This window comes from Sebastes fasciatus, chromosome 23 (assembly GCF_043250625.1).
Source record: "Sebastes fasciatus isolate fSebFas1 chromosome 23, fSebFas1.pri, whole genome shotgun sequence".
Classification (NCBI taxonomy): domain Eukaryota; kingdom Metazoa; phylum Chordata; class Actinopteri; order Perciformes; family Sebastidae; genus Sebastes; species Sebastes fasciatus.
Window position 1 is genome coordinate 3,811,994 of NC_133817.1, and position 25,609 is coordinate 3,837,602.

Consider the following 25,609-nt stretch of genomic DNA (forward strand, 5'->3'; position numbering starts at 1 on the left):
AGAGCTACTGGAGCTCAAACTGCTCAAAGAGTTAATGCTGGTTCTGATAGAAAGGTGTCAGAACACACAGTGAGGAGCAGTTTGTTGCGTATGGGGCTGCGTAGCCACAGACCGGTCAGGGTGCCCTGTGCTGACCCGTGTCCACCACCAAAAGCGCCTGTAATGGGCATCAGAACTGGACCACGGAGCAATGGAAGAAGGTGGCCCAGTCTGATGAATTTTCTTTTACATCATGTGGATGGCGATGAGTTGGAGGTGTTGATTCGGCCTCCAAATTCTCCAGATCTCGATCCAATTGAGCATCTTTGGGATGTGCTTGACAAACACGGAGGCCCCACCTCGCAACTTATACAGGACTTAAAGGATCTGCTACTGACGGCTTGGTGCCAGATACCACAGCAGACCTTAAAAGGTCTAGTGGAGTCCATGCCTCCACGGGTCAGGGCTGTTTTGGCAGCAAAAGGGGGACCTACTCAATATTAGGCAGGTGGTCATAATGTTACGGCTGATCGGTGTATAGTGCAAAAGACCATTATGAGACCACATGGAACAATATATCAAACAATATATCTGGTACACACGTTGACTCTGGTAACAGATGACATGTCACACACAGACGTGGCGGCTTTATTCAGTAGCCGCGTGAAGCCTGGAAATGTTGACGTGGCACTATAGTGAATATCTTTTGTGTCTGCGTCTTTATTTCATTTTATCCATATCCGTCCCTTCACCGTCGCTGCTGGCCTGTGAAAACACCCCTGACGGGATGTGATTGCCATACAAGAACAGATTTTCCCAACCATTGCCTGCATGTATACCCAGTCCCTCCCCCCGGTTGTGAATATAAAAAGATGATGCATTCGGCAATCAATGGTTGTAACACCGCTGTGCTGTTATCCCTCATTTCTGCTGGGGCCTCGGTGTGATTTAAGAGAGGCTCCTGAGGCTCAATAGCCGGCATGGTGCACCGCTGGGTGAGTGAGTGTGTGTGTGTTTAGCATGTTCATGGGAATTAAATGTGCGTATCTGCATAAAAGAAAATGCTTGAATGTGTGTGTGTGCGCGGTGCATCCACCACCCCTCTGGGAATGTGTGTGTTGAAATGTGATTTTTTTTGGCCCCCCCATTATTTAGCCTGACAATCTGTTTTATTTAAACAGGACGAAGGCGCTCCCCTCAACACCACTTTGGAGCGGCGGCGTTTTTAAACGGAGTGAAAATTGAGCCGCGTCCCGGTGCCGGCTATATATCACTTAGGCAATTACAACCTTCACGGATCTATTGGTAATAAAACAGAGTTTTATGAAGCGCGAGCGTGCCGGGCTGGAGGAAAAAATGCTAACAGAGGAGAGGTTGTTTGGTGTGGTGAGCTGGAAGAGGAGGAGGGTTTGATTTGTGTCCTATTTCGCTGCGCCGTGCCGCGACACATCTCATTTTGACCCCTGTTGGGTTTGTCCTGGTACCACTGTGCCTTGTGTGCGCTCATGTGCGCGTCCAACGGGGCCCAACAATGCAAATTAGCCGACAGTCTCTTGTGTATAATAAATCAGCCTCCCAAATGCCATGGTGTGTAATTGAGATTTCACAGCCCTTTATCTCATCTCTCTTTTTCCCTCATCAGCTTTAAAAACCTCAAAAAGAAATAAGTAAAGATGTAACCTCGCCTCCGCCTTCCTTCCCCCTCTCCCATGATCCACCGCAGCCATAATGAGATTTGATGTTAATCCCGACACAATATCACAAGATTACGCGCCTCCATAATGCCACCGAACGGTGGAGAATGGGGTTTTGGCGCGCAGGAAAAGAGGCTTGGCTGGGTGAAAGCACATTAATGTAATCTAAGTGTAATTGGGTTGTAATGCAGCTTGTATGTAGACGAATGGAGGAAGCGGGAAGGTGGGGATTTTTTTTCCCCCCCAGTTTTATCCTCCCTGTCACTGAGCCCGGGGAGGCAGAGCAGGGACAACATAACGCCAAGAGAGAGAGGGAGAGAGAGAGACGCTGGAGGTGGCCCAGCTAGATGGAGAAAGAGACTGATAGAGCGAAGGCGACAGATTGCCTGGAGAGGGTAAAGGGAGGGACGGAGAAAGATTTATTTATCTCCAAACTGATGTCAGATTCCTGTAGCCAGAGTGGATTGATCAGAGAACGTGATTAATGAAAGGGTTAGTGTGAAGTTCAGTGGATTATATTTGTTCTCAAAAAAGGAATTTCAGTTAGTAGAGCGACGTGTTGAGATCAGTTATTCAGGAGGGTTAAAGTTGCAATCGATAGCATTTATCCGTTTTTCCACACTAACTGGCAACTCGATTGCTGACGACACACAGAGATACAGCGTGATACCGACGTCGTTTTACTATTGTGCTCACAGGTCTTGTTAGAATCGTCAACCGAACGTCAGATATCTCCCACAGAGATAAACAAAACATTCATTTTGGACCCGTCAACATTTTTTAAATGATTAATTTACAGGAGGAAAAGCCGTACTTTTATTCAGCACCTTTCTAAAAGCCCTGTGGATGTATTATTTTGACGAGGAAAAACTGTCTTGGACCCTTGGTTACTCCATATTTTTTACTGCTGTTTCCTGATTGTTTGCATAACACAACTCTTCTGTGGAGCCTTTTATACTATATATGCAGAGGAAGTTCCCTCAAAGGTCCACAGTGACGAGACAGTTTGCTTTGGTGACTGGTGAAAACTCGCAGCACTATCATTGAACTCACAGCAACACATTTGGGCAGATCTAGGCTACTTCGTCCCGGCTAACCAATCTTTTATAGCGGCCAATCCATCGATATGAGTTTATTTTGGTGCTTAATGTTGCTCTTTTAAATGCTGTTGTGGCTGAGCCTTTATAAGGCAGACAAGCCATCAATTAATCTAAAAGATAATAAAATAAATCTGCCACATTTGCTGGTTTTAAGTTATAAGTTAGCTGTGCACGCTACCTATTAGGGGTGGAAAAGTTACCGCTTTTATTGTTGTAGTCTGAGTAACGTGACGTCACGTCCGTTCTGTATCTGTCAACCAAAACAAAACGCAGAGAGCCAAAATGAGAAAGTAGAAAACGTCGGAGGGTCCACATGGATACGACCTGCACCCTTACATTTTAAATCCAAAGTGGTAAACACTACACATCCAGTAAAGGATACCTTAGGAACATGGAAACGTTATCGTATCGCGGTAACGTGGCAGCTTATCTTTTTATTCCTGGTACATTTGTTGAAAATGGTTCAACATTTAGTTTAGTTTAATTGAGGAACCTTTGCTGCCGGTGTGAGATTTAAAATCCCCAGCGAGCCGGGGGTGCTTGGCAGGTACTGTTTTAGCTGCGGAGGTCCTGATATCGTTCCTGAGTCATTTTGCTGTCACCACCAGACACTGTGTCATCTCTGGAAACAATAAACAGCCAGGTGCCGGGAGGATGTCAGGCTCGGGCGAGTGTGTGGAACAAAACAAACAGCGCAAAATTGACACTGCAACATGCATTCCTCAAGCTAATGAGCTGCTGCTTCTCGTGTCAGTCTTCACCTTCACAATAGTGATTACCCTGTTTAAGAGAGCCGGGCTACCTGCAGCGACACAAACACACACACACACACACACACACTGATGCTACCGCCTTCTCCCCGCAGTTACCCTGACAACAGAAAAACAGCCAGAGTCGCATTTGGTGCAGATTTGTTGCTTCCATACCAATTAAAGCTATTGCTTAAACACATTACTACCTGCAGCCCGTCATCCATCACTCCAGTGATTGTTGGTATGTAAAACCGGGGAGAAATTTGCATGAGAACAGTCAGGGGTTTGGGTTTTGCTTTGCTTTTATCGTTGTCGATATATTTTAACTGTACCAGCCTTCCACGGTTTTCCTTTTATGATGCATTTACAGCCGTTTTTGTTGCTCGCTTGCTGTCACAGTTTTTATACTCAGGCAGTTTAGCTCCCGAGGCTTTCATGTTTTCACACCTGGATTACCCTCTCAGTCTCCTCTTGTTTCTTCTCTGTCTTTGGTGCGTTTCCATCCACTTGTTTTTATGCACATTTTCAATTTGCGCATAAAAAAATTTGAAAAAAATCTTGAAATATTGCAAACAAGTTTTTATGCTTGGGTGAGGTGGAAAAGTTGGTGTATTGATAAAAGCATGGAAACAGATTCAGTGAATAAATGATGATGTACCGCTTTGAGGTACGACTGGCGCTCTTTTAATCTTGTCGCGCCTTCTTCTTCTGCAGTGGTATAATGGGTTTTTCCGACTGGAAAATTGGCGCCACCTACTGTTTGTCTCTATGAACCAAATCCTTATAATCTCATAACGGTAGTGGACGGAAATAAGCGTTAATTTGCATTTTTACTTTTGCCAATTTTTATCTAAATTTGATTAAAAATTGTGATACATTTGGATGGAAACCTGGCTTTTGTCACTCTGACTGAATTCTCCTTACTTATTTATTTATTTATTTATTAATTTATATACCAGGGAAGGTGAACATTACAGCAACAGCTTCAGTTTCCACTAGGGCCGTCAAAGGTAACGCTATAATGGCGCAAATTAGTTTTAACACCACTAATTTCTTTAACGCTTTCGGAGGTTGCAGTGGGCTCAGTTTTAAAGCTAGAGTGAGATACTGTTATCATATGAAACTAGAAAAACCTACTACCCTCCTTAAAGTGTAAATGTAAATGAGCTCATTGCTATCTGTAGTCCCTGGGCAGGTTCCCATCCGTAAGAGGCTGGTGAGGGATCAGAGGTGTCATTCAGCTGTGTGGGTGTTTACCTGTGCCTGTCATACTTAACCCGTCTCAGGAACTCTAGCTGTAGGCTCTTTTGCACCTTATTTGTTCAAATTGGTTCTGCAGGGAGTGGTGCGACTTAAAGGGGACATATCGTGCTCATTTTCAGGTTCATACTTATTTTGGGTTTCTAGAACATGTTTACATGCATTAATATAATTATGTCTGCCTGATATCAACGGTATTGCGTAGCTAGGAAAACAAGGAAAACAACCAATCAGAGCCGAGCTGGAGCCTTGCCGTCTCTGAGCAGCTGTCAATCACTCACAAACTCAGATCAGACGGTCAAACTAGGCAGCGCTGATCAAATATGAATCAATATTCTGTTACTGTAATGCCTATTTCTCACGTAAAATGTTTTCAGAAACATGTTGTAGTGTACTGTTTAGCTGTAAAATGAGAAGGTTTGTGACCCGGCAGCCATGTAGAGATCAGTTGAGGAAATACTAAGCACCGCCCACCAGGCAAAATTTCTCATTTTACATCTAAACAGTGCACTACAAGAGGTTTGAGTCCAGAAATAGGCATTACAGTATCATAATATTGATTAATATTTGATCAGTGCTGCCTGCCTGGAGTTTGCGAGTGATTGACAGCTGCCTCCCGTTAAATGAACAGGCAATAGGAACGCTCTCTCTCTCTGAAATGACCTGTGATTGGCCAAAGTCTCCCGTCACGGACTAGATTTTTTAAAGCCTGAAAACAGAGCCATGAGGAGGTGCAGAAGAACACTTGAATTACAATATGCTGAAAGGTTATTATGGAATTTTTTGCCCAATGATGCCAAAACTATTCTGCCTACTGAAGCTTTAAACCTACTTTATAATAAAAAAGACTCACTTTTCACAATATGGGACCTTCAAGGCTTCTTTGATCCGTTAAATCCCAATGAACTTCAGAGCCTGGAGTCGATTTCAACTTGAGTTTTGGTATCTGAAACCAAGGGGGCATATCTAGACCCATTTAAGAGAGTAGTGTTGGAGCTTCATATGATTGCATGTTGTGGTGCATGTCTTACATACTGTTATGTTTCTGATCTTTATAGCTGGTTATTGCTTCCTTTCTTGCTCTTAATGGCCTTAGAGGAAGAAGCATTTCCTTGACCATCCACCGCAGCATGCTCGGTATGTAATTGTTCACTTTAGCTGATGCAGCAAGTGCAAACACACACTACTCTCATTTGGAGCCTAACTGTCCAGAGCCTGGAAAGATTCACAGTGGTTGGCGTTGTAGTCATACATTTATCGGCTTGTTTATGTTAAAACGACAATGCACATTTAGCACTTCATTAATATTTGCTGTAGCATCTGGTTTCTTTGTTCTCCCATATGGTTCCCATTGCTATGCTGCACTGTAAATATACTGTAGTATAGTTATTGTACATCTTTTATGATGCATATGTGTAGAAATATGGGTGTATTTCTGTATTATTATTCTGCTGCTTGCTTCATTACACCATACTCGTCCAACCTTTTAGACTATACTTGTAGAACAAAACTCTGGTGTCCACTCTTTAAGAAGTAATTTGTGAAAGTGCGTTCTGCCGAGTGGTCAGTTCAGTCCCTTTAATGCTCTAATGTGTAGCAAGGGATCCTTATTGCATTTATTAGATTTATCAGTATTATTAATGACCCACTGTGGAGCCAAGTGAAGTATGGCAAGGCTATTACAAATGTCCTAATTGCTGAGAATATTCCCATTAGTCCATTTCTCTCTGTGCAGTCGTCTCCGTACGCTGGCTCCGTGCTGCCATGCGGATATGTATGTGAGAATATTACTTTCCATTTACCATATTGTAAAATGATGTAAATGTAAATGTAATCCACGTAATTGTGAACCGGGAAGTTTAGAGAGCAGTGAGGAGGTCGGTTTGTGTCCCGTATGAAACTACAAGTCAAAGTTGATTTATTTGTCATGTAACTCCCGTACTTAAGTTATGCCATATCAGGTGTTATTTTAACTCAAAATGCGATATTTTCCTAAACCTAACTAAGTCGTTTTTGTCACGTAACTTCTGTAATTAAGTTGCGCCACTTCCGGTGTTGTTTAAACCCAAAATGCAATATTTTCTTAAACCTAACTAAGTCGATTTTGTCACTTAACTTCCGTACTTAAGTTACGCTACATCCAATGTTATTTTAACCCAAACCGTGATCTCTTCCTGAAGCTAACTAAGTAGTTTTGTTGCCTAAGCCGAACCAAGTCGATCTATTCCTAAACTTAACTAATTAGTTTTATTTTGAAAAGACTGGAGCGGAAATAGACACGTACGTCAAGTGTTGCTGGACATTTGTAGGAAAACGCACAAATAATGTGTTGTTGAAAGTCGTGCTGAGCGTCACTACAAAAACTGAAATTCGTGTCTATGTACACGAATCAAATAGATTACATTTCGTGACTATTTCACAAACTGCTGTGAGACTGTGTTGTGTATATTTGTTATTTTTGGTGGCAGGAATGAAGCTGCACTGTACCGCTGCTGTGCTGCCTTAATGTTAAGAGGTGTATGTACCGTGCTCCGCTGTGATGTATACCTGTGTGCAAATCGTTTCAAAATATAAATGAATCTTAGCGACCACATTAGGTGTGCTTTAATTGGCCGTGCTTCTCACTGAGGCTGATAAAATGAGGTTTATGTTGGAGGAAAGCCATTAGGGCATTATAGTATTTTAATGTGATGGCGGGGCGTTCTTTATGTTTGACCTCCGACCTATTGAGGGCGATGATTTACGGCGCATGCTCCCTCAACCGTCCTGCTATCCCCGAGGAAATCAGGCTGGATCTATGGCCATCATTTACATCTCCTCGAATTAAAGCAGCAGTGTGTAGTTACGGCCCCAGGTCTCATGAATCAAACTTTATTGACCACTTGGAGAGTTACAGACACCCGTTGAATACCAAGTGCTGGTGAAAGGCCACTGGCTGGGTGGTGGGGGGGAATGTCGACCAGCTGTAGAGATTGAAGGTGGGATCACCAGCACCGCTCACCAGGCTGTGATGAAACGGCAGCGGCTGCTGCTCATAAATATGGAGATTTCGCTTCCAATAAGGTTCTTTACAACCAAAGGGCATTAAAGCAAACATTCATATTCTCTTCAGCAACAAATACAACAACATGTTTGTCAAAGAATCTGAAAAGCATCCTGTTTAAATATTTACAAACCTTTATTAGAAGGTTGACGTGGACGTCGTTTCTGTTGGACTAAATGAATGTTTCTGGTCCCCATATGGATAATTAGTATTATTACACACAGCCATAACAGTTATAGAGCAATTAGTTGTGAGCATTGTAGAAATTATGTTAATTAATGTTAACCACAAATAATTTAATCATGGCATAAGACACGGGCACGGATTACAACCCCAAAGCGTATAGAAGCAAAGAGACGAAACTCCGGTGCTTTTTTGACAACAGCCGCTAGATGGCGACCATTTTGGACTGAAAACGCCAATGAGTCTGTTGTCATGGATGTATAAAGAGACGTCTGTAAATCAGAAGATAATTTATTTTTTAGGTAAACCAACTTCTCAGTAAGAACACTTAAATATCTCTCATTTAAATCATTATGTCTTCAAACTTAATTTTTTTTAAACTAATTAGAAAAATTCTCTAACAGCTGAATCCAGAGTTATTTTCCTCGTCATAATGAACGTGCATCAGACCCACGGGATTGCACCGTCCTGCACGCTCATATGACATATCTGGTTCTGCTGTATGTGGCTGTAATAATGGATATATTGGCTGTAATTCATCACTTTTATTATCTTATAATAATACATCCATGGGCTGTGTGCTGTAAGCCAGTACCGTGGTGGACGTATTAACGTCTCTGTTCCCAAACAACCGGCTATCGGCCAGTAGCTAGTAGCGCTAGTAGCATGATATCAACAGAATTTAATGTGCAAAAGCACAGGACACAACCTCTTCTACCTCTGTGGGCTACTGGACTCCATTTTTGAGATCCTTAACATGAAAAAGTTTGAGATTGCTTTCAAATTCTGTGTGCTGGATTTTTCTAACTTCCATTTTATGTCCATCTGGGAAGCAGACGGGCAAAAGGTTTAATAGATAAGTAAGTAAATAAATAGTTATGCATGTCGTTGCTTTCAGTCCAAAATGGCGGAAGTGTAGCTCTGCAGCTGGGCGCTGATGTTTCAATGGAACGACATTGGCTTTCACTTCTTGTCAATATATATTTGACAACACACACGGAGGGAGAATGACTTCATTTTCTGCTAAGGAAGATATTACTCCACTATACCTTTACATAGCAGAGCTGTTATTTGAATGCTCTGTATATCGTAAGGAGCACCTTTAAATCAATATAAAAGGCCTGTTGTAAGATTGAGAGACAGAGACAGGAACATGTTGACTGAATCAGCTCGACTAATTGCTTTAATAACTTCTATATCAACTAAGCTATATCACACGGTTTTCAAATTGCAAGTGTTGATATTTTAATTCTGCCATAACCTACATAAATAATGCTTAGACAAGAGGTAGGAGGTGAGTTTTAGGTTGGCATCTGTTAATTTCACTAGCTTTGACCACAACTGTCACCCTAAACTCACTCAGCTGGAGCTAATTAGCGTTAACGAGGTGTGATGGTCCAAACAAAGGGAGACACTTTGTGTATTTAGCATGCTGGAGTCTGGGCTACTTAACGCTCGGTCAAATATGTCTTTGTTGAGGATGAAAAGGTTGTGTGTTTTTGGCTTTTTGTTCAAAAACAGAGAGAGAACAGTGAGTTATTTTTCTTTATAAATGAATTAAACTAGATGAGAGCTTGAAGTCAATTTGAGACAGGTAAGCTAGTTAGCAAGCTAGCTTTGTTAGTTGTTGAGTATTGAAGTGAGGACAAACCGCTTTTAGGTTTATCACCTTAAAAGCTGTGAATAAAAAACTGTGTTTGAAGCCTGTGAAACGGTTATTAAGTTAAGTATGTAATGGAATATCTTAATGCATGTGGACTAAATGGTATTTTGTTCTTTTTAATCTGCTTAGTTGAGTTCTCTGACTGAAAAGAGCTCTTGGACGGAGTTCCTCCAGCAAGCGACTGCATTATTTCATCAGATTCAATTCAAGTTTTATTATATTAATTTAGTTAATTATGCTCTGTACAAACACATCTTGTTTAATACTACATGTATATAAACCACAAATACAAGCCTGGGGTATTATTTGTAGAAAATAACAGGCCTTTTTTCAACAGCAGACATTTTGACATGTCACTAGAGGAAATCAATATATTCATTAGAAACGCCTGGCTGTTCCTGCTACAGGATTGTGGTATGACAAGGTGTGTTGTTGTGTGTCAAGTCAAAATGCCTGCTATGAAAAATGCCTATCGCAATTTAAATCACAATAAGAAAGAAAAATGACAACCAGATATTTCCCTCAAAGTGTTCATTTACTTTAACAACAGAGATGGGGAGTAGTTCCTCTGTAGGTACACCATGTGTTCAGTGCTCAGGTCACAGTTTGCCTATATAGTTGACATGTAAGTAAAAGTCATTGAATTGAAATTGCTTAGAGAAAGACAGTAAGTGAGTACATAAGATAGAAGGACAGTTAAAAACATAATATTGTAATAATGGTAGTTATTTTATTCCCATGAATTGCCTACAAGGTGTCAGTCATCCACGGACCTTTGTGTGACAACAGACTGTGTTTGTCTTTGTTTTTTTGTTTTGACAAACCAAGGAGTCGGTGCGTTACCTGAGGCCTGTACTACAAAGCAGGATATGGCGTTAGCGAGGTAACTTCAGGTTTAACATTTCAGGGTTTTCAGTCCTACGACGGTGGTTCTCTTCTTACCGTAGATCGCCATGGTAACTTATACTGAACACATAACCTGCTCTGGAGCGATAAGAGATCAACTCGTATAAAAGCATACTGACCAATCGATGCTTGTGCATGGATCGTAAGATACATGTAATATTACACAAACATGGAGAAGTTAAAATCATAATTCAGGCTAAAAGCAACACAGTTTAAACCATCAAATGCAGAAAGGGTCGGGGACACAGCTGAAATAAAGTTTAACCGTCATACACACCACAATTTATCTATTTATTTACTTCTTTTCTTCTATTCTAGTCTATAAGCGACATATTCATTTAACAGAATACACAAAGTAATTATAGTTAGATCTACTCATGCTTTTGATGGGACAGTGATATTATAAGTCTGTTAATTTACACATTCACACATCAGCAATTTTTTTCTTTTGCCAGCTGTCCTTCCTGCATTTAGCATCTTCAACTGAGTTACTTTTAGTCTGGATTAACTTCTCCGTATTTGTCTAATATTATAGTTTACTCCTGGTTTGTAAAATCTGCCTCTCTGCTGACGGTAGACTTGTCCATGTCTGTGATTGGTCATATGCTGCAAACACCGCCTCTTTTATGTGCTCATAGCCAGATTGAGAAACTCTGGGTTGACCTACTGAGTTGATAACCACCGTCGTAAGACCGGTTAGCGGGATCTCGTTTGTTAGGGTTAGTTAAGCCAGATAATGAAAAGATACCCTGGGTATGTTGAACTCCCTTTGTAGTACAGGCCTCTGGTTATGTACTTGTAGGATTAGTTTGTTGACTCCCATGACAGATCTTGATGTTTTTCCCGTTGCAAACAGTCCAACATGCAGCGGAGCAATCTCTAGTCTGGCACTTTTTCTTTTCTTCTGGAGAGTCCGTCCTTGCTTCCTTGACAAGGGTGCTCTGTACCTGCTGCTGCTTGTCAAGACAAAGCAGATGGAGAATAACCTCTGACCCCGGTGGCCTACATCGGAGGCCATCCTGTCACTCTGTGACAGCGAGTGCCAGCTAACCCTCCTCCTCGCAGCAAACAGAAAGTATGCCACGCTATCCCCCGTGAGGTTCCGTTGTTTCTTTTGTAATATTCAAGAAGAAAAAAAGCGGCAAATTAGCACTCATGCAGTATGCATGAGTTTGGAAAGCACCCCCACCCCCCATATAATTCCACTGCTGAGGGGTTTGGGGAAGTCTAGGAGCAATACAGATGTGCTTTTTAGCAAGTTTAGCATTTCTGGGATGCAGTGTTATTGCCTTCGCCAAAATCACTGGTGTTCCTAGTCTTAGGAGAGCACGCTTAATTTCCTTCATCACCTATCGCTGGTAATATTCCCCCATGCTTTGCTTGTTGTTTGAGGCTACTACATAATGTAATGGAACCGCATCCCCATGGTACTTGAAAGGAATGCTTTTCACAGCTTATTGCTAGCAGCTAACACTGGCTTTCAATGGAAAATCTCATCGGGCTTCAGCGCTCGATTCACGACGACGTCCCCTAAGAACCAATTCAGAGTTGACAGCACTTGACATGATTGCCCTTAAGTAAGTGACGGGGGTTGCAGCGCTACATGGCACTCTGGAGCTGTGTTTAGTGGAACTGGCCGGCGGTCAGAGAAGAGACGAAGGCAAACACAAAGTCAGGTTTCCTAATGGCCCGCCGGTGGTCGGCCGGGAGGCTGTTTTCTGTCGCGTTACCTGTGAGGGATTACTGGAGCGTTTGATTGGCCGACTTCTGTGAATGGATGGTGGCTGAATTGCAGTGCAGAGAGTATTGATTTCGGTGACAGTGCAATCGTGTTTCTGCGTGTGGGGAAACTATATATGGGACTGTATACTGTATTTGTGGGCTGATTGTTCTGCCTCTGTTTGGCCCCTCAGAACAAAATACAGTATCAGTTTGCAGTAGGTATACGTTATGTGCCATTTCATGCACCATATGTGTCATTATGTCATTGGGAAATCAATTGGAAGTTTAGTTGTTAGGTTGTTTTTGGCCACATGCAGTGACTTCCTGGAGTCTGTACTGGTTGGACAGAGCCAGTCTAGTTCTGTCCCTCTGCTTCCAGTCTAAATTGTAGTTTTGTTGCTAGTAGAGGCTGTTAATTTTTAGTGATTATAATATAACTTTAATTAAAAATAGATATAAAAATTAACGCGATATTAATTTCCTCCTGATTTGTCTATCTGAAAAATGGGTGCAATATTTAGTACGGTAATTACGGAGCGACAGAATCAGTCATAATCTGTGTTCACGTTCACTTCTCCCTTTGGAGTTGATAGACTCAGGACACGCCGCTAGTCTCCTAAAGAGGCGGGGGTAAACGGACTCTCAGTGCACCGTCTCTGGTTTCATTCACAAATCATGCTATGAGTGAACAGTATAAGACATTTGAATGACAGATGTTGTGTTACAGGATGTGAGTAAACCAAACAGACACGTTGAACCCTCGTAGAGTCCACGGAGGGGCCGACCACCGATCCTGCGGTTATCTTTCCATGCTTGGACCCTTCCCAGGGTGCGAGTTTACCCGACCTCAGCATGACTCAATCCTTCCCCTGCTGCTTTTTGGTTGGAAAATAGAAAAAAAAGACAACAATCAAAAACAATCACTCAGCGTAGAACAAACAGCATGTAGTAGAAGCTTCTCCTTCTCTCTCTCTCCCTCTTTGAGCACCATGGCAACATTCACTTTGATATGCAGATAACCCTCGCCATTTGTACAGTGCAGCACCGAGGGGAATATTGACTTTTCGGAGAGGCAGAGAGAGCTTCTGCATTAATTGTTAAGCTAAAACTGTTCTTTTTTCTTTGTGCATTTCAATCATAGCATGTCTTTCTTCTTTCCCCAGATGTGGAGGGAAGACTGTGCCGGAGCCAGGGATTGCACTCTGAGGAAGACGCTAGCATAACCGTTATCTTCATGTGAAACTACACAACCTGCAGGGTTGAAAGTCGTCTCCGGTGTTCATCATAATGACGCTCTCTCGGTAGCCTTTCGCTACCTGTTTGGTATTCGTCTTGTTCCACAAAAACCTCAACAACTCAGAGACTTTAAATTTTACTTTAACCGTACAAACCACCACCTGCCATGGATCGCCTGTGTCCGGGTGAAGGCGTGAGCCGGACACAGGCCCTCGTCGGGAAGCTGTAGCCACCTGGATTCTCTTCAACTTATTTCCTGTGATTTTTTTTTTTTTACCGTGGAGTTACTCTTTATTTGGACCAGGGATGGATGTACCGGAAGGCAGCAAGCATGGCAAGAAGTCGACAAGTCAAAAGCTGGAGGACCAGAAAAAGGTAGGGCAACAACTTCCCCTTTCCCCCTTTCTGCTCCGCAACGCTCTTCTTTCATCTTCTCCTGCAGCTTTTTTTTCAAAAACAAAATTGGCTTTCGCTGTATTCCAGTTGATGTGTGTATGCGGAAGCCGAGGGATGAAAGTTTGTTTATCAGCATGGTTTGCTGCTCTCTTTACAAAAAGAGAACATGTTGGTCCAATTGCTGCTGTTGTCTGAATTCCCAGCAGCTCCTCCGTTCCATATCTCCTAATAGCTATTTATAAAGACGAGGAGGGGGGGGGGGAAAGGTGGAGTTTGCGCTCCCCTCAGCGCCTCCAGTCTTTCATCTCGGCTCATGTGGCGGTGGGCAGGGCCCCCCCCACATGGGAATACATATTTACTCTCTGTTCGAGATGCTTTTTATGTTAACCACTCTGGGAATAGGACGGGAATAATGCCTGTAAAAATCAGACAAATAGTTTTTTTCTGCAAAGCGATATCATGTGCACTAATGGTCCGCCGTTCTGCTGTGGAGGGAAAAAGCTCGGATAGATAATGGTGAGCTTAGCGGAGGCTAGTTTTGAGTCTGAACGCAGTGACCTCCACGGGGTCGGATTCATCTGTGGCGGCAGGTGGGTGGATCGATGGAGGGAACTCAGGCCGAGTTCACGCTGTCTGCAGAATGTGGGATTTGAGGACTATAGCTCTGTCTTTCTGAAAAAAACAGCAGAGGATGTGGCCATGCATACTGTATAAACACTCCTATCGCGCCACATATGCACTACTGTTACGTCATGTGAACAAACCACGTACAGATCAGCTGTGTGCTCCATGTCAGACTGGAGACATGATCGGAGGTAACCACTTAAAATATGGGTTAGTAGTACCTGCTGTCTTCCTACCTTTGTACTTTTGAAACAGAAAACACGTTTTATATTGTGATATTTACTGGAAATAACATACAATATAGCCAGGTTGTTATCCAGCGATCTTCCTTATTTAGGTTTTTGTAGTAAAAATGAGTAGGTATTGTACCGATAACTCCTCAGGCCCACCGCGCATCTTGCAGTGACACAGACTGGTGCTGGGATACGGTAAACAGGGAGTTAAACAGATTAATCTAACATTATCACTGATTTAAATGTGGATGTTTAGCTCACCAGTTGTCGTCCCTGCTCAGCCTGCTGTGTAGTCCATTGTGTATTCCACAATACAGAACAAAACACTAGAAGAAGTAAAGATGTAAGAGGAGCACAGGATGCTTTTCTTACTCTTGGATCTTGCGTTTTAATGCAGCCACTTTGTCGGCCTATTTGCTCTCAATTTTTTCCATTGATTTAGATTAAAAAAACACACAAACGGGAGTGAATCAAAACGAGGCTTCGTACTGAAATACTGTCGGTTTCCATAGCTGTCACTTTTGTGCTGTGTGTTTAGTTTGTGTTTTGTTTTAAGGATTAGTGAGGTGGCTGTTACATTTCTTGACACATCTGGTGGATGTTATGCATATAATTGCGAGCGTCAATGCTTGTGCTCAAAGTGACAATAATCAAGTTAATATCCTCATCTACATCCAGATCAACTGACCCGGTTTTCTCCCGCTGTCGGCTCATTTAATCTAAACTAATCGTCCGTTCCTCGTCCATGTTGTGGCGCTCTCAACGCGAGCGACAGAGAAAATAGGAACAAGGCGTCTGACTAAAGTTCAGCTCAAAACGTCGCGGCGCGATGCAGAGCGGCCAGTTAGGACACGGCAATAAAAAAAACATTGTAATCAAGCTGATTTTGACGCTGGCGCTCACTCGCGTCGCATCCAGTTAGGACACGGATAAGCCTCTTACACCATAGGCTCCAGTTCCAGCTATAGTTTAAAACTTTAACCCAGGTAAGGTGGTCGTCATGTGGTTCCATCCTGGAATGGCAAGATGTCACATCTGCTGTTTTATATCTTTAGGAGCATGTAGCCACACATACTGTATAAACACTCATCCAATGCAAAATGATAGATGCATAATTGGTACTAACTGGACTAGAAGAACACACACAGGAACTATTTCTGTTCCTGTATGGTCACCTGCTGAGACTAAAATGCATACACAGACTGAAACAGATATCGGCTACGCACACAAACACACAGCGTCTCTCCCTGGCTTTGCCTCTGACCTGATTCCTCTAATGAAGTGCTTTTGATAAGCGTAATGATTGTCCAGGCGAAGCCCGGGGAACATCCGAGCGCAGCGAAAAGCGCAGTAATACATCAGGCCTGACATTTGTAGCACTATTACGATCTAATAAAGAACATGATTGTACTTTATTATTTTTTTCTCCTTTTTAGACCCGAGTGCCATCTGGGAGTGCTTTTTTTTCTTTCTTTAAAGCCACACAGAGACGTGTTGCTGCTTGCGCTGCCAGGCAACAACAATTTCTACCCTTTTTAGAGGAAGGCACAGGGAGGAAGGTGTGTTCCTAACCTTGGATTTGTGATGCATTCTGGGTGATTGCAAAGCCTTGCAGTAGCACTAACAAACAGAAATATCCAGTGACCACTCGAAAAATCAGAAAGCAATTCAGCCCTTGTTGGTTCTGTGTTTAATATCAGTCTCTTTTTGTAACCACTTGTACACCTCTACACCCTCTGGAGCGTTCACATCAACACACTGCGTGTCAAACAACAAATCAAGGCCATGTTTGGAGCAGCGTCCTCTTTGTTTAGGCTACAGAATGGAAGCTGATTTCTAGGTGAACGGAGCCTCACTCGAAGCTGAGATTGGAACCGAGCAAAGAGTGACATCAAATATTCATCCGGTAAGGGAATTGATTTGGCTCACTTCGGCTACCATTTTGGTTTGAAGATGTGCGTCACGCCAAAAGATAAGCTCTCTCTCCGTCTTAACTGTTGCCTTCAGCGAAGGAGAGGAATGTTCCTGAGCTTCTCGGAAGGTTTTTTAATATTCCCGACGATGCGTCTGCGGTTACAGTGGGATGTAATTGCCTGACTTGATGGGTTATGTGTCGTCCCCAAAGTCTCGTAGCAACTCGACTCTGTCAGCCTTGATAGTTGAACAACACTTTTACAAAAGATGTAGAGAGAGTAAAGCTCCGTCTCTTTCCAACGATTTATAATATGACCTAGTTGTCACCTTTCATTTTTTAATGGAGGGGATTCTACTGTATGTGCAAAGTGGATGAAAGAGAAAGTTTTGGTACAGAGAAAGTGGTGGCACAAAAGAACTTCAGTCAAGTTTAAAGCATCTAAAGGAACAGTTTGACATATTAGGAAAAAAGGTTCTTTGCTTCCTTGCCGAGAGTTAGATTTATACCACTCTCTACTGTCTAAGTGTATGGGAAATACCATGCTGAAGCTTAGCAGCGGAAACTCCAGGAAGTTACAGCTACAAGCCAAGAAATAGTCTGGCACATCACCCTGCAAACCTTACATTTACATTTTAACACTTTGGTTTTTGTACAGATAACACAAATGAGATATAACATGTTAATTGCTGCACTTTAGGGATGCTGATTGGCAGATTTTTGTTTCCTTTATGCAGAGCAAAGCTAGCTGTTTCCCCCTGTTTGCAGTCTTGGTGCTAAGCTAAACTAACAGACTACTGGCAGGCTGAAGCTCTTTGATTGGCCTGCTATTGCCGCGTACACACTAAACAAGACTCAAGCTGATTTTGGGGTCTGAGCAAAGCCTTGGTTGTTTTGATGGTTCTAAAGATGATCTTTCCAGATATTCCTTTGGTGTGAGGTATGTTAAGAGTGTGTTTTAAATCCCCCGATCGGCTCGGAAGTCCATCCTGGACGCACCGATCCACCAATCGCAAATATTAAACGTGTTCAATATTTACGATGGGATAACCTGTTGTGTGCGGGGAACCCCGAGGACAGCCGATGATGCAGTCACGTCGGAAAGAACGATAGCCGATTGAGAACCAAGCTGACGAAGGAAGGACAACCACCGCCGTCATGGTGGCCGTAGCTAATGCATGAACTAATGTAAAAAGCGAAGCATAAAGTAGTAGTAAGATGGAGCTCAGAATGGAGATCAAACTTGTTGATTTGTGGAAACAACACCAGTGTTTATTTAACGTGTCGCCATGACTTCATCCATTATTTATCTTTTTTTTTCTCAATACAAAGTAAAAACTAACATCGCTAATTCGTCCTGCCCGTGGGCCGACATGTTTGTTTACACTAAAGTTAGGTTTGATAGCGAGACATTTTGCGAGATTTCCGTTATTTTTAGTCGGACTCTTGTTGTTCCTGAATAGAATCTGATTTGAAAGATCTTGTAGTGTGGGCCAGCCTTGAGATCCTTAAGCCTTAAGATCCGGTTTATTCTCCAGGCTTTAGTTAGATTTCTGTTTCACTATGTCTCACAGTTTGCCACGCCTATGGCTGACCAGCTTGGCAGGGCTGATGGGAGTCCACGTGCAAGTACATCAAGTTCAGCGAGGCTTTAATATCACAGAAATGGTGTAAACATGAAGTCTGTCTGTGTGTAAGTTTGCAGTCCATCGCCGTGGTTACCCAGAAGGAGATTATCTGGAGAAATGTCAAATGTCCAAAAGTAAAAAGAATCCCAAAGTTGTAAACTCGAGCAGAAGAAAGCCGTCTTTGGCCAGCGCTCCTCCTTCCATCACCCTGGGAGTCTTCATCTTCCCCTCCCTCCTACTGTCTCCTCTTCCTCCCCTCCCACGCCTCTCTCTCTCTCTCTCTCTCTCTCTCTCTTATTCCCTGTCTTTGTCCCAGATGGATGCTGCTTCTCATTTTCACGTTCATTCCTGTGAATGAGGAAGCGGTGATTAGGATACTGCTCTCCTGACCCTGAGGGGGAAATTAACTCCGCAGCAGTGTTGCTAAGGTATCTCCAGGAAGTCTTCTCATCAGCCAATCACCTCAGAGCTTTTTCCTGGTGCTCTGGCAAACCTTTAATGGAGTTTACTCTTAATCGTTTGTTTCCTACGAAGCTGTTGTTCTGCATATGCATGCTTTTCATGCTTTAACCATGCATTAAAGCTGGCCCACTGGGACAGAGCTATCACTGAATTGTGTAAGAATTAACTGGCTCTCCCCCCGGCGGACTCTCACATGTGATGGACTGGTTCTCATACTGGTGAAACACGAGTGAATAATACCGGGTTGGTTTGTGTTAACTGGGATTTGATGCATACCATCGTATCATGGCGCTGATGTCAGAACAGCAGATACGACGGCAGTTGGTGAGAACCCGCAGCATATGTCGACTGAATAATTCACCTGGCAGGTTCATATGCAGATGTGCCCCACGCTGTGCAGAACTGTGAGAGGCCATGTTCGGCAGCCTATTGATCATCTTGAAAGCATGTAATGATGGATCGCTAAATAAGTCAGTAGGACTGAATTTAGCCATAAAAACAGCTTAAAGTGGGTTGGTCCATCTGTCCTTTGTCTTCCTCTAACGTAGCCGGCAGTGGACACAGCCTCCCTCTTTCATTCCTTTAACCACCTTCTTGAAAAGGTCGACGTCGTGATATTTGCGCATATCCGTAATGTTTAAAAGTAGGTGTGTGACTCCTTCCGACCAGAAATGTGGGCTTTTTCTTTTGGGCGTGCGTCTCTGCAAACTGTCGGCTAGTTTGTTTGTGTTCAACGCACAGAGCTGGCAAGAAACAGACGAACAGAAGAGACCGTGTGTTGCAAACTGCAGTCCAATTGAGACGCATATTCTGAATGTGCTGTATACATAGGGGCTGTCGCGGTGAAGGAATTTCCCCTGCGGTGATAACGCCCTGCGGTGATAATGATTGGCTGAACAGTGTGATATGTGGTATTATAGCATTTGCAAATTACTTAATTTGTCCTGGTTTCAGTGCTTTATAAACAACCTTTATTGTTAGGCTATTTTTAGATATATTGTTGCTTTTTAAATGACAGTTTTAAAACTAATTAAATACTAGTTTATTATTGAATGCAGAACAAAGAAAGGGAATGAGGTGTTTTTTTCAGCTGCGCTTTGGTTGCGTCCGGTTGCTACGATACGGAATATCAAAATGTCGGCACAAGGTAGAGCACTCGCTCTGGATGAAGGAAAGAGGACGGACCCGTATCAACTTCAGAATATTGTTATATTCAGAATAATAATGGAATATTAGTGTGCATGTAAACGTGGTCAATGTGGATGGAAAATGCTTTTTTCATATGCAACAATTTTGACGTCCATCTCAAACAATAGTCTGACATATGAAAGCTCCCCTGTAATTATTGGTCCTTCTGCTGGTTAGTCACATGCAATCAACATAAATCACTAGCTTGTGGTACATATGGTAATATTTCTGTACATGTTGGTTCAAAGCATGCTCTGTGTTTCTGTCCGTCGATGAGGGTTGTTGGATTTAGGCTTTTTCATTGGAGGTGTGGAGGCTCTCATCACACGTTGACGTGCAACTTCAGGCCAAAATGTCAAGTGTTACATACAAAAGATCCCAGAATCCTACATGAACATTGCCATTTACTGAGCATGCTCCCAAGATTATAATTTAATTGGCTTTTTTTCTTTATAACCATCGGACTAAACTGTGCTTTTATATCGCGGGTTGTAATGAACACCGTAGCCTCTTGGGGCTGCTGACAGAGCTTCAAACTTTTAGACTTGTTAGATAAAATCTTTCAGAAGAATGATGGTAGCCAGAAAGGATTCTTGTTAGATTGACAGTGCTTCATACAGACATACATGTCAGTACTTTTGGTAATGGTGTGGTGACATCCTGAAAGAACTCCCCCACCCCAACCCTCATATCCACACACACACACTTGGCTGGAGATGGCACATCAGCAGCTCATTCCACGAGGAATTAGTGGGTTCAGACCACTGAATAAAGTCGGAGGGAAAACATGTCAAAACAGGACAGCGTCATGAGCGTGGCATTCACGGAAACAAGCCTCAGAGGCAGAGCGATGAGCGCGGTGATGTCCAGGTCGGGCAGAGAGTGACGGAGGGAAAGATAACGAAGGAGAAAAAGAGAGAGACGCCAAAGAGAGTTAGACGGAGAAGGGGAGAACAAAATGACACCCACTGAAGAGTGAGGGAGACAGGAAGGGCTAAGAGTGGAAAAAGTTAGTCTGCTAAGAGAGTAGGCAGGGAGAGAGAGATGAACCCTGTGACACCGCTTGGAGAGCCGGAGAGACGCCCCATCTGTACCCTTCCATCGATACAGTCTGTGCACCGGGGCGAAGCTATCTTGACACTAAATCACAGCTGGGCGGGGAAGTCACACGTTCTCATTTGTCCTTGTAGCCAGCTGTCTGACGGCTTCTGAAGCATCACGATGCTGACATCCACGCAGAGTGTCTGATCGCTCACCTGCTGCAGCACAAAGACACAAAGCACTTTTCAAAGTTACAAGCAATAACACATTAACGCAAATTCCTTTTAACACTACTAATTTCTTTAACGCATTATTGCAACATGTGATTTTTAGGTAAAGATACTGGTATCATATGACACTAGAAAATTTAAGGAATCCATTGGTACCAGCCATGTCATAGTAGTTTGTCGCAAAGGAGGCTAAATAACGCTCCAAATTTAGGCTAAATGTTGGCGAGGAAAAACTGGCATGTCCATTTTCAAAGGGGTCCCTTGACCTTTGACCTCCAGATATGTGAATGTAAATGGGTTCTATGGGTACCCACGAGTCTCCCCTTTACAGACATGCCCACTTTATGATAATCACATGCACTTTGGGGCAAGTCATAGTCAAGTCAGCACACTGACACACTGACAGCTGTTGTTGCCTGTTAGGTTACAGTTTGTTATGATTTGAGCATATTGTTTTATGCTAAATGCAGTACCTGTGAGGGTTTCTGGACAATATCTGTCATTGTTTTGTGTTGTTAATTAATTTCCAATAATAAATATATACATGCGTTTGTATAAAGCAGCATATTTGTCCATTCCCTTGTTGATAAGAGTATTAAATACTTGACAAATCTCCCTTTTAAGGTACTTTAAGGTAACTTTAACGTGTCTTTTTGTACACATAAAGGCTCCAAAAACGTGATTTCATGGTTGGATTGTAGCATTCCCACAGATACATCTACATCTACAGTTGACCGTAATATATTTACAGTGGGAAAGACATTTACACTGTTTACTTTATAATTTGGTTTTGTATAATTTAGTGGAATTGACTTGAGTGACTTGGTGTTGACCACAAATTGCTCTGGTAGCTTTTGTTACAACTGACAAGTTGCCTCACGCTGAAAAATGGAATAAACAGAGTGGGAATTAAAGACAAATATTTCTAAATATGCTAAACAAAGATTCCATAGTTTACTTTAAAACTCCTAAACCTGCCTCAGAATTTCCCCCAAGTTACCAAAACTTCTTCAAACTAACATAAATGAAACATAAAAATCCATATTTTAGAGGTTAGAGCACTAATGCACATTAGTAATAGATGTAGGATCTGTTGTTCATTCCTAAAGCACACCCTGGAGCTATGTTTTCACTCGCCTGCACAGCGCCTTGGTGGCATTTTGGGGTTTAATTAAAGAGTCTGTCGTCAGCTCAGCAAACCAGAAACATACTGTACAAGACTACTACGAATCCTGTGTCAGAAGGAATTCATTGCCCGTGGCTCATGTTGTACATGTACTTGACATGTAAAACCCCAAATCAAATCTTCATACACAAAACATGACAGATCACAACAGTTAACCAGCGATAACCAATTGATTTGTCTTTGCACCACTATTAGATTGGCCATGCCTTCAACACTAACTCAAAACTTGGCCTACCTCTGTTAAAGGAAAGTTCTGGTACATTACAAACTGGTGTATTTCACATAAATGAGGCCATTGGGACTCTATGGGTCTCTATGCTAACTTTGAACTCGCTACCTCTGTTATAGAGAATCCAGTGGGCTACTTTCCGTCTTCAGTCAGACTTATAGACACGCATTTCCAACACGCGTTTGAAAACATCTCATTCAAACAACTGGATTTATTCAAGTTTCTCACCAAAAACTACATTTTATATTTGAACACATCATTATAACGTTAGAATTCACCTTCGTCCAATACTCATTTTACTTTTTTGATATATATATGTATATTATTTTACTGAATAGAGCCTGAATGCATCATAATGTAAATCAATGGAACCTCCCATAAAGAGTATAGAAGCAAAGAGAGTGTTTTGGACTTTAAACGCTTACAGTGATGGCACATAGAGACAGACAACCATTCACGCTCACATTCACACCTACAGGCAATTTAGAGTTTAACAATTAACCTAACCTGCATGTCTTTGGACTGTGGGAGGAAGCCAGAGAACCCGGAGAAAACCCACGCTAACACGGGGAGAACATGCAAACACCTCACAGAAGGACCCCAAGTAAAGTTTGAACCTGAGGCGATAGTGCTAACCACTGCTCCACTGTGCAGCCTAAGCGCTTATTATATTTATAATATTACATTGTTCAACACTGACCATTTGAGTAGAGACATTAAATATAACAATAGAATAGAAATAATGTATTTTTACTTTTGTACGGCACTTTGTAGGCGGACGTTTTACTTAAACATCGGGTTGTGTCCATAATGAGTTAACTGCGTCCCAAACACATTTTCTGTCGTCAATGGGACGCCGTAAGTCTTGAGAGTGCCATCACGTTTTCATAATTTTGGCACGGACTTGGTACCGAAGTATCGGATCTCGTGACATCCATAATCCTCAAATCTTGCTAATGAAGGCAGTGAGTGCAAAGTTAGTACGACCAAGACGGACACTATAGCCACAGTTATTGTAAATACCCCAGATTGAAATATACAGGAATTTACCTTTCAACAGGATGCCTTCACCCAGGTGACTCACACAACTCCCAACTGGGTCAAGCCAAGCAGTACCGACCGGTAATCTCAGAAATCCTGGGGTACCATTAAGTGTGTGATTTCCCCCAGGAGTCATTGGCATCCTTATCATGTGCCACATGTTACTGAGATGAGATCTCAAAGTTTACACATTGATCGTCCAGGCCCAGAGATGGAGCTGCATTATACTGCATTAGGACCTTGTCTTAAATCACACTGCTTTTGGACATAGTTACAGTCAGATGGGGAATTCAGATGGATTACCCTCACATAAATGCGAGTGCGTTGCATGTGTATGTGGCTATAAAACCACTGCTATAATCCTTTCGTAGTCCAGCATCCTGAAATATCACCTCGTCGTAAAACCCAGCGAAGGCCACAAACAGGGCGCGAGGTGTTTAAATGTAATCCCATCAACCCCCGCACAACCAGCAACACCCTGTTACTGTGTTGTAACCGATAGCTATATAAATGGTAATCATCTCACGACTTGAGACCGGTGCTGTGGCTCTGACTGCGACACAGACAATCATGGAGGTGAAGTGAGGGCTTCAACGGATCAAAACAAGCTGAACTTTGAATATAAAATACAGCATTTGGTCGACGCCTTTGTTCCAAACCTCGCCTTGATGTATTCATGGGTTGTGGCACCAGCAGGAAGTGTCCCCTCAATAGTGGCAGTGTTAGAGCTACAAAGGGAACATTTGACATCACAGTGAGTGTTGTCTTGAAGTGTTGCTCTCCTCTATTCCTGCCGCCCGATGATTTGATTTTAGTATGGAGTGTATTGTTCTCAGCCGATACGCATGGGTGAGTTCCGCATGCATACGTCGACGCCGGGTGTTTCATACATTATGCATGCTCAATACACAGCGTGTCGGCATGTAATGATGTACCCCTCGAGTGTGGAGTGGGATCTCGTGAAGCGGCAAGCTGTCAGCGTTAACAACGCCCATGTGAGCGCACCTGTATACATGCAAGTGTATATGAAGGATTTGTTTAGATCTAGCCTGTAGCTGCGAGGGTTAACCTGACACACATGGAGGCAGGTGAGGAGCGTCTGCATCCCCCCCCTCTCCCCTCTATGCACCTTTAATGTCAGATAACAGGATTACCACAACAGCTGGGTTCCTAAGAGGGGCCACAGCGCCGCGGGGTTGTGAGACACGGGCGCTCACTCATGACTGATGCGGGTTTGTACCAGCAACATGATGACATTTATTCCACCGGTGTCTCGTGCATGAAGTCGTACAGGAATACATCCTCTGGGTGCTACTCGTAAAGTGCTAGAATTCAAGAGCAAAGAAGCAGAAATTGATTCATCCCCACCGCGGTTAGCTTGTTTAATTTGCACATGGAATGAGGAAGCATCTAACAGCTTGGCATTCTGCACCGCATGAAGCTTTTGGCTCCTTCTTCGGTCTTATTAAACACTGACTGTCTGTGTGACAATAAGAACTGAGTAAGCTGAGCTGGTTTGCTTGTCCTGCAAATGTGATCATACTAACAGAAATCCATTACAAGTGAGGATGTTGTGTGTTCGTGGAGAGAGAACTGAGAGACAAGTGGCGATCCTTACAGATGATATCTCTACAACGTGACTTCCTCTGCTCGGCTCCAGAGCGCGACCCAAAATCTGTCCAATGTGACTAAATATAGTGCCATCAAGGTGCTTAAATGAAACCGTAGATCAGGGGGTGATGGTTACATTATTCCTAGTGTGTACTGGCCCTTGTTTACCTCCGGCTTCGTTGTGTTTCCAGTCCATGGCAGTAATTGAACGTGACTCATCGGCTCCGGGACAGTCTTCAGCAAGGACGGTCCCGAGGAGACGTCGAGAGCTCCTCCTGTAGATTTATTAT

The 25,609-nt window shown here is 42.8% G+C and overlaps 1 protein-coding gene across 2 annotated transcripts in view; it reads left to right on the forward strand.

Annotated features, from left to right (window-relative positions):
- Nucleotides 1-25,609, forward strand: part of nav3 (neuron navigator 3) — a 470,935-nt gene that overhangs the window by 96,051 nt on the left and 349,275 nt on the right. For both annotated transcript variants that reach the window (XM_074626295.1, XM_074626296.1), the window contains one exon: nt 13,466-13,913. In XM_074626295.1, coding sequence (XP_074482396.1) covers nt 13,845-13,913 — 69 coding nt within the window. In that variant the 5' untranslated portion in view covers nt 13,466-13,844. The remainder of the gene's footprint in view (nt 1-13,465; nt 13,914-25,609) is intronic.